Here is a 9,735-nt window from a genome sequence, read left to right as displayed (position 1 = left end):
CAAGACAATATTCTGCTTTACTGGTGTTTCCTTACTCTGAGTTCATCCAGCATCTTCTGCTCGTCTTAGATCTTGTCTGGTAGGCGGCTGAGCTGCTTCTGTTAAGCCTATTTGTGGTTCTCCAGTTGGTCATACCAGACCAAGTCAGGCTGCAGCAGTGTATTCAACTGGGCAAAGGCATTAGTCACAAAACTTACTTGTCTTGCACAAAGAGAAATCACTGGATTGAGCAAATCTGTTCATTTATTAAGAAAACATGAATGTTTAGCCTTTTTTTTTTAACAACAATGATTTGAACAGAATGTTTTACAAAAACAAAAAATGAAGGCAATATTTAACCTAGAAGGCCACTATTCTCAGTACAAAAACAAGGTATACAGTGGTACAAACTGTTCTTCCACGCAAACTAATGCACATTTCAGCCATAGTTTGTGGTAAAGAAAATTGGAAAATGTTGTTTGGCTTGCTTTGAGACACCAACACATTTCAGAGCATGAATTTCAAATCAGTGAGTAATGTACAATCATGTCACAAACTGCTGTATAAAAAAATGGTCTTTGTCAAGAGCGTTTTGAGAAACAGACTCCAATAATTTACAGTAAACAAGTATGAACTGACCGGTGTGGGCTGCAGTGAAAAAGAGAATACCATTGTCTTGACCAACTTTGACACTTCATTGTGCTGATCTTTTCTCTAGCTGCCTTGAAGTCCGGATCTGCCCGACTAAAATCTGTATACATACCACTAAATTATTATCCTCAACTTTCATTATGAATGCGCCAAAAATAGTAACATGGAATCGCTGACCTAAGTTAGTGCTATTTAGCAATACTACTTGTTTATAGTCGTGAACAGCAACTGTCAAGCCTACAGTACATGTATGAAACAGTGAAGAGAACTGCACTGAAATGCATTTTTGACCAGTTCTGCATCCGTCCTTCGACTATTAACACGGGCTCCTAGTGTCAAACAAGTATCCTGTTTATGTGATGGCAGCAGCTGCTCTTTATTTCACTAGTCCCATGCTCTGATTCCTGATCGAGCACCACGCCTTGAATATAGCTCTGAAAAACAGAAGGTACAGAAAAGGTCAGCAAAGTTCTCTAATGTCTGCTGCTGAAAACAAAATGTAAAACACATCTCAAAGTGCTACACACCTGCAGTGAGTGGCCACGCATTCGTTGCTGCAGTATTCTCTGTCCCAGTCGTCGCTCTCTACAGCCGGGTTGTTGCAGCCCGTCCTCACGCACACACTAGTCGGGCCATCACCGGACCCATTCACCTCCATCTCTTCCTGAAAAGGGAGGAAATATTTGGAAAAGCATCATTAATATCTTTTTTTTTTATGTGTTATTGTATTTCAACTTTAAACCACAGTGAATGTAAATGGGATTTTTTGCACAAACCAAGAGAAAAAAGATTTCAAAGTCTACTAAGTGCATAAGTATCCACCCTCTTCAAGTCAGAGTTTAGTAGAGGCATCTTTGGGTCAGTGTACATCTGGCGAGTGCATTTTTTCCCCCCAACCGTCTGCGTGAGATTGCTCAAGATGTTTCAATTTGCATGGGTGGTTGCGTGAACAGCATTTTTTCACTTCCCCAGATGTCATGTGAGTGTTTTCATCTGTGGCTTTCTCTTTGCCTCTCTGCTGTAAAACTGGTGAAACGCCCAGGCAACAGCATTTCCATGCACAGCTTCCATCATCTTCCACTATATGGACACATGTAGCCGCTTCAGAGCTGCTGCCGACACACTGATTTCCAGCTGTGCCATATTCTGTCCATGTTCAGATATCGGTGACAATAGAGCCGATCTATTCAATTCAATTCTATGTTTATATACTATATACATTATATACTGGAATCTTAATTCCTGTTTAAGTTTTGACCAATTTGTTGCTGCATTAAAAGGTTTTACACTTGAATTGTAATTCCTGTTCATTTTGAAGATTATTTACCAAGTTGTTGGTGTATGATTTATTTTTTTCTAATAATTAAAAACAATTAAATAAATATATATCTATGTATTTATTGGTCTCATTTTGTTTTACAAAGTTAAGAAAGCAATGTTTAAGTCAAACCTGACGTTGCCTTAAACATAAAAGAATGATGCTGGTCACTTTTAAAAACAAGATTTATCTGCACTATTGTAGCAGTAAGTAGCAGAGATACAATTTAACATATTCTGACTTGCAGAAAATGGCAAAGATTTGGCAGTTACTTTAAAACTTTGACTGAGTTAAATCTGAGTAATACTTGTGAAAATTAGGAATCAGTTGCTATGACAACATCTTGGTGCTGCCTGAGGATAAATTACAAGCCAGCTTCAAAGAACTGAAATATCCAAAATTGTCAACAATCAAATCAAGAGTTATTTGGAATACAAAAATTCCCACCTCACATAAAACAAACACAAAACAAACAATAAAAATTAATTAGGAACATGTACCTCTTCTGAATGCAGCACTTCTGTAACTTCCTCGTCGTCTGTATTGCCCGACGTGTCTGCAGAATTCACCACCTGTACCGACACGACGGGTGCAGACTGGACAGATGTAGTCGCAGTAGATGACACAGCCACTGTGTTAGGGATGATAATGGGCAGGGCCTCTTTGCCCTGCAAGGACGCGGGAACTATTTTGATCTGGAGTGGAGGCGGAGATGTTGCCGTGACGGACACGGAGATACCCGCCGTGGTGCTTCCCTCGCGGGGCTTGGCCTGTAACGGTGGAGGTGCCGGCGCCATTTGCTGGAGCCGCGGCGGAAGCGGTGCGTTCTGCATCTGCTGCAGAGGAGGTGGCTGACGAGAGGCACCCGACACTAACAGCGTGGGCTGCAAAGAGCGGACCCCTCCGGGCAACAGAGTCACCACCTGGCCCCCCGCCTGCAACATGTGCTTTGGGATTATGATCTTGGTGATGGTCTGGGGCGGGGGTAACGCAGCTGCTGGAGCGGGGGCCTTGTTTGCCACCATGCGGGAGCGTGTGGTCATCTCCGGGACGTCCAGGATGATGTTGGAGGCGCAAATGTTGGTGATGGTGTTCTCTTCCAGGTTGTTGGTAGCCGGACGGATGGCCTGGTGACCAGCAAAGTGAAGGGCCGCAGGTGTCGGAATGACCACTGATGGAGGGGGTGAAGGGGCGGTCTCCATCTCCTCAATGGCAGGCTGTGATGAAGAAAAATAGAAAAGCCATATGAATACAGCAAGAACAAGGCTCATCTGCATAAAGGACTGTTCCCGCCTTTTCATTTTGAATGACCAATCATGTAACTTAATCACTCAGCCCGTCAGTCGGTGACAAACTTTTGCATTTGTAGCGGTCCAGCCAAAAAAACAGCATACAACAATCAACTGGTTTTCCTTTAAAGAAAAAAACATGATCTTACCTGCGTGAGCTGGTTGGCTCTATAAGCTGCCAGTGCTTTCAAATACTCCTTTTTGGCTGCTTCTGTCTTTTTCTTATACACCTAGTGGAGACAAGACAAGTACCACTGTTGTAAATCATTTTTCTCCCCAAAAACTGACACAGGACATTAATAAACTGTATATAAGCATGTGTTCTTATACCTGTTTCTGCTCCTCACCCAGGCTGTCCCACATGGAGGCCACAATCTTTGACACCTCCCCAAAAGAGGCGTTGGGGTTCTGGCCCTTAATGGCTGCCTGGGTGTCTCTGAAGAACAGAGCGTACGCTGAAACGGGCTTCTGTGGTTCATTTGGGTCTTTCTTCTTCCTTCCTTTTTTAACGCCCAGCGCCCCAGCCACTGAGGCCATTACGGCAGGCTTCCCCCCGCCCCTCCTGGCCGTAGCTGGAGACACAGAAGATGTAGGAGCTGGGTGGGAGGACATGTGGGAGAGGGACGAGGAAGAGGAGAGATACATGGGGGAGTCTACCAGCACACTCCTCTGAGTGGGGGAGAGGAGAAGTGGAAGAGAGCAGACAGGACATATATTAGCTGTAGGATCTAAAACATAGCATGGATTCCACAATACATTTATACAAGACTGCCAGAATACATTGAAGTAAACATTAACAGGTGTAACCCCTCACCTTGAAGTCATCCATGTCCTCATCCTGCAGGGAGCCAGCCGGTGATGGTGTTGCTGAGAGTGGCTGCTCCAGCGTCTCTGAATGATGCCCAATGTTATCACCCCCAAGACCCAGTGCCAGCTCAGACGGGTTAATAGTGCTCAACTGGCTGCTTCCTAAAAGACCATGACTGATGTCACCAAGTTGGACATCAATGGTCATGGGGGACGAACTGCTGAAATGTGAACCACTGGAATTCCCCAGCTCCTGAAGAGGAATTAGAGCACAAAAAGCAAACAATAAGCAAATGAAGACACCGTTTTCTTGAGTTCCTTGTCTGTTTATTCGAGAGATGAGGCACCCAGGCTGCAGAGTGGGAGAATCCTCACCCTTGCATTCTACATGCTCTTTTTATACACTTTTGACATCGCCTTATCTATTCCTTCACTCCCTAACCTTGAACCTTCAGAGAACCATGCAGAAAGAAAACAGGAGAGACAGAGGTCCATTGTAGTTCACACAGGACACAGAACATGTTTCTGCACGTTTTTGCAAAGGCTTTTGCCTTCTACACAGCAGTAAATAAAATATATTATGACAGTAAAAAGGCTGATTATACACTACACACTTAAACCTGCTGTGGGCAGAATAGTTTTGGCATATTTTTCAGCGTATTGTAATTCAAGTGTTCTGAGAGAAAACTAGACTTCTGCACCTCCTCATGGCTCTGTTTTCAGGCTTTAAAACATCTAGCCCGTGACGGGAGACTTTGGCCAATCACAGGTCATTTCAGAGAGAGAGCGTTCCTATTGGCTGTTCATTCAACGGAGGCAGCTGTCAATCACTCGCAAACTTCGATCAAACGGTCAAACTAGGCAGCGCTGATCAAATATGAATCAATATTCTGTTACTGTAATGCCTATTTCTCTCCTCAAATGTTTTCAGAAACATCTTGTAGTGTACTGTTTAGCTGTTAAATTAGAAAGTGTGCTCCGGCTGGTGGGCGGTGCTTGGTATTTCCTCAACGTGATCTCAACATGGCTGCCGGGTCACAAACTTTTTCATTTTACAGCTAAACAGTACACTACAAGATGATTCTGAAAACATTTGAGGAGAGAAATAGGCATTACAGTAACAGAATATTGATTCATATTTGATCAGCACTGCCTAGTTTGACCTTTTGATCGGAGTTTGTGAGTGATTGACAGCTGCTCAGAGACGGCAAGGCTCCAGCTCAGCTCTGATTGGTTGTTTTCCTCCGGTCTGTGAAATTTTGCAGATGCCATTAGGAGCACCATGCATTACCTGTCTCATGCACTACTGTCAGGATATAGTGAACGTTTTATAAAAATTATTTCAGCTTTAACTGCATTCACGAACAACTAACATTTCAACACAAACCAACAGCATGTCTGTGTGTGAGGGTCCAACTCACCAGAGCAGAAGAGCTGAGCAGGGCTCCCCCTCCAGCCTGGCCCATCGCCCCGAGGTTCAGCTGCTCCAGGCCTTGAGACCCAGAGTTCACAAAGGTGGAAGCAAAGGAAGGGTCATTCGCCTCCACCACCAGGTTGCTAACGAGGCTGCGGGAGCCTGAAGCACCCCCGGTTCCGTCTGACCCATCTGACAACTCAAAGTGGTGGGACACCGCATCACTGATGCTCAGAGGCGGGTCTGGGTCAAGGGAGATGGGGGGGATCTCAAAAACCTCATCCCCGAGACTGGGAGTATGGAATGTCTGCTGCATGTGGAGAAAGAGACATTATAATGGGGTTAATAAACTGAAACACGTGTACAGATTAGTACAATGAAGTCGTATTACATTATACTAAACTGGGATAAAAAAGTTTGGAAACTTGTGTTTGGTGGATTATTTCTCTGTTGTTACAATGCTAATGGTCATTGTATTTTACATCATTGGAAAGCCTGTTTATTTACCTTCACAATGATGTCCAACTTGTAAGGATCATGCATTTGTGGGATGAGCAGCACAGCTGACTATGTGGGTAGCGCCAAAGAAAAATTTGTCAAAATGCTCTGCTAATGGTAAACAGTGTATTCTCATAAAGGCTACCAGGCAAATTTTTCTTGGGCGCTCCCCACATAGTCAGCTGTGCTGCTCATCCCACAAATGCGTGATCCTTACAAGTTGGACATCATTGTGAAGGTAAATAAACAGGCTTTCCAACGATGTAAAATACAATGACCATTAGCATTGTAACAACAGAGAAATAAACCACCAAACACAAGTTTCCAAACTTTTTTTCCCCAGTTTATATATATATATATGTGTATATATGAATGTATGTGTGTATATGTATATGTGTGTATATATATATATATATATATATATATATATATATATATATATATATATATATTTTACTATTTTTTCTCTCTCTTCTTCTTATTATTTCATAACTTATTTGTGGATACTCTCCCTGTGTTGTATTCTCTACAATTTGAATTTAATGTATCCATGATTGAGGATCAGCTAGGTCCTTTGTGGCCAGCTGTGGCTGTCTGTGTGTATGTTGCTGTCAGGTATGATTGATTGACTGATGTGTTGTTCAGAAAAACAAAAAATAACTTTCCCTGTATAGTGACTGTTCTATTGATTATTGACAATTAATAAAAAGATGAGTACAATGAAGTCCTATCAAACAATATATATATACTACCATGAATTAACTCACACTCACCTCAGCAGACAGAAAAGGGTGTCCTCCTCCACTGATGGTGAGATAACTGTCGCCACCTTCTGGAAACTGAAAACAACCAGTTAGAATGATAACTAACGAGCCAATGTGGTGTTTTAATGAGTCAAAGCTGATTAAATACTGGTTTAATGATGGTTTAATGTTACCTTATTCTCCTCAGAGTATCCACCATAGGCTTGTGTGTCCAAAAACTCAGAATCCACATTTTGAGCACAGCCATCCGACAGGTCAGAGTAGAAATTAAGATCCATTTTGAGATGATTTACTCGAATAGAAACAGTAATTACTTAATTCACCTCCCATTTAGGTCAACTAGCACAACATCAACCAAAGCTGCTAGCTAGTTAGCAGCTAGCTAGCTAATCTCTGTTAGCATAACGTTATGGTCGAGTTAGATGATACTAAACGACCTTAGATGTGAAGCCACAGCAGATCTGGGACAAAGGGGCTGATTTGAGGCTGATAACAGTCAAATAATCTAAATAAATCCGGAGAGTAAAGCTTTACAGGAGGCCCAACATGAACCCATTCAATCTGCTGCTGTGTGATGCTACCATGATGGCTAGTGGTGGGTTCACGGGCTGTCGGAAAAAACAATGCTTCATGAAACACTTAGGTCAGGGGTCAGGGGTCAGCAACATGCAGCTCTTCAGCTCCTCTCCAGTGGCTCCCTGTGGATTTATAAACATGGAAATAACTATTTTTTGTTTACATTTTTATTTATCATTGATGTAGGTCTATGGTACGACGGAGTATTACGATGGGCCACATTGAGGAAAAAAAAAAATCTGAGATGAGAATAAAGTCAAAGGTTTACGATAAAAAGTCGTAATATTATGATAATAAAGTCAAAGGTTTACGATAAAAAGTCGTAATATTATGAGAATAAAGTCAAAGGTTTATGATAAAAAAAGTCATAATATTATGAGAATAAAGTCATAATATTATAAAGTAGTAATTTTACGTGTTATTTTCTTGTATTCTCCTAAAGTTATGACTTTATTCTCGTAATATTACGACTTTTTTATTATAAACTTATGACTTTATTCTCGTAATATTACGACTTTATTCTGGAAATCTCAGATGTTTTTTCCCTCAATGTGGCCCTAACGCCAGGGCCACACAGCGCGCATCATACTCGCGTGACGGCAGCGTCACGTCGTGGCCGCGTCATGCCCACCTAGGGTGTTCACACTACACGCGAGTTACCCACGTCTCGGGAGCGTCCCGGAGCTACCTGTCAGCTGTGTTTTTGCTGTTGCTGACAGCCCTTTCTTTCTACATAGAGTTTGCCTTTTAATGGCCATTTAACTTCATAATAAATGTGATTTATATTTATTTAAGACAAAAAAGGGTAAGAACTGTGTGGTAATTTGTAAATATTATTAAAAACAAGCAAATAAATTCATACATAAATATTAATATATAGCCCATATAAATCCCTCTTTTCTGTCAGTGAAGAGGGATTTATATATATACAATGAGGAGGGATTTCTATGGGCTATATATATATATATATATATATATATATAAATCCCTCTTCATTGACAGTGAAGAGGGATTTCTATGGGCTATATATATATATATATATATATATATATATATATATATATATAAATCCCTCTTCATTGACAGTGAAGAGGGATTTCTATGGGCTATATATATATATATATATATAAATCCCTCTTCATTGACAGTGAAGAGGGATTTCTGTGGGCTATATATTAATACAAAAAAATAAATAAATACATTAGTAGTAAGAGAGAGCCTACAGCAATCCCTCTTCACTTTGACTGGCACAGTTTTAAACAACATTTCCAGGGGGTTTCGGGTTCCTGTTCTACAGCATTCCAGGTTGCGGCTTTTATCGAAAAGGACTTAATTTACATCTGGGGCGGGACAGCAATTTACATTATAAATGCTGATGTTCCGACATCTCAGGCAACTTGGAGCTTTTCACCACCTTGTTGCTGAACTGCGCCTTGATGGAGAAAAACACCTGAAGTATTTCAGAATGATAAATATAAGTAAAGTGGGTTTTTTTTTATTATTATAAAACAAAGCAAAATAAACAGTTTCGTTATTTGTTAACCTTTAGAAAACGAAAATTATTATTAAATATCTTTAAAAAAATTAAATAACACCTCTAAAAGAAAGAACAATAAAGTTACGTGGTGTTTGTTGAGAGAGAGAGAGAGAGAGAGAGAAAGAGAGAGAGAGAGAGAGAGAGCGCATCGGAAAAATACTGCCAACTATCACCTGATGTTCTTATAACCTATTAACCCAGTCTATTATATGTATAGCATATGCAGGGTTTCTGCTATGACTACTACAGTGTTTACATAATTAAAAGCCTGTACTATATTAACTTGATGGAAACCTGCAAGCAGACAACTGCTTTATTTAGAGTATTTCAGAATAAAAGCATTGTGTTAATGAATGAATGATTCTGTGCACTAAAAACGCTAGAGGACTTTTATTTTGAAATCTAGATAGGAAGTGTAAAATATTGATGGTCAGTGACATATTCTACAGATGTCTAGACATGGAAACTGTAGTAATCTTGCTCATATACTGTCAATAGATCACCTTCACTGTCTGTTGCTGCTGGGAGACGCAGCCGAGAGGTAAGCGGCAAGCGTGAAAAATAGGCGAGCCTTCTATTCTATAAAATAGACGCACGTCTGACGTGCGTCTGACGCGCGTCTCATGCGGGCAGTGTGTCCACTCTAACCTGTTAACATGGACGCCGAAATAAAAAACAACACGCGACGTTGCCGTCACGCGAGCATGATGCGCGCTGTGTGGCCCGGGCTTTACCTTCATCACAATACTCAAATGTTTTGCGGCTCCAGACAGATTTTTTTTTAATTTTTTTGCCTAAAATGGCTCTTTTGATAGTAAAGGTTGCTGACCCCTGACCCCTGACCTCTGATCTAGTGGTACCCAAAGTAACGTTGAACTTTCTGCCAGCTATGTGACTTGCTG

General features: G+C 41.2%; 1 protein-coding gene across 2 annotated transcripts; it reads right to left on the bottom strand.

The window, feature by feature from the left end:
* Positions 1 to 225: 225 nt before the first annotated feature.
* On the bottom strand, positions 226 to 7,351 carry tox4a (TOX high mobility group box family member 4 a). 2 transcript variants are annotated; one of them, XM_074650358.1, is made up of 9 exons: positions 6,894 to 7,351; positions 6,730 to 6,795; positions 5,466 to 5,765; positions 4,052 to 4,297; positions 3,568 to 3,906; positions 3,387 to 3,467; positions 2,449 to 3,165; positions 1,158 to 1,294; positions 226 to 1,064 (listed from the first exon to the last, which is right to left on the bottom strand). In XM_074650358.1, exons 1-9 carry the CDS (start codon positions 6,996 to 6,998, stop codon positions 1,007 to 1,009), a joined length of 2,049 nt encoding a protein of 682 aa, XP_074506459.1. In that variant the 5' UTR covers positions 6,999 to 7,351; the 3' UTR covers positions 226 to 1,006. The 2 variants fall into 2 exon arrangements, with proteins under 2 accessions (XP_074506459.1, XP_074506458.1); XM_074650357.1 differs by having other exon boundaries at positions 5,466 to 5,768; positions 6,894 to 7,350.
* Between the last annotated feature and the right edge of the window lie 2,384 nt (positions 7,352 to 9,735).

This window comes from Sebastes fasciatus, chromosome 11 (genome assembly GCF_043250625.1).
Source record: "Sebastes fasciatus isolate fSebFas1 chromosome 11, fSebFas1.pri, whole genome shotgun sequence".
Lineage (NCBI taxonomy): Eukaryota > Metazoa > Chordata > Actinopteri > Perciformes > Sebastidae > Sebastes > Sebastes fasciatus.
The sequence above is the reverse complement of the archived record's forward strand: the minus strand, read 5'-3'. Positions and strand labels throughout refer to the sequence as shown.

Coding starts and splice junctions, on each gene's coding strand:
- tox4a (XM_074650357.1), bottom strand. CDS start 6,998: ATGGATCTTAATTTCTACTCTGACCTGTCGGATGGCTGTGCTCAAAAT. Junction 3,907..4,051: donor AGGACATGGATGACTTCAAG/GTGAGGGGTTAC, acceptor TCCCCCACTCAG/AGGAGTGTGCTGGTAGACTC. Junction 3,468..3,567: donor TGGGTGAGGAGCAGAAACAG/GTATAAGAACAC, acceptor TGTCTCCACTAG/GTGTATAAGAAAAAGACAGA.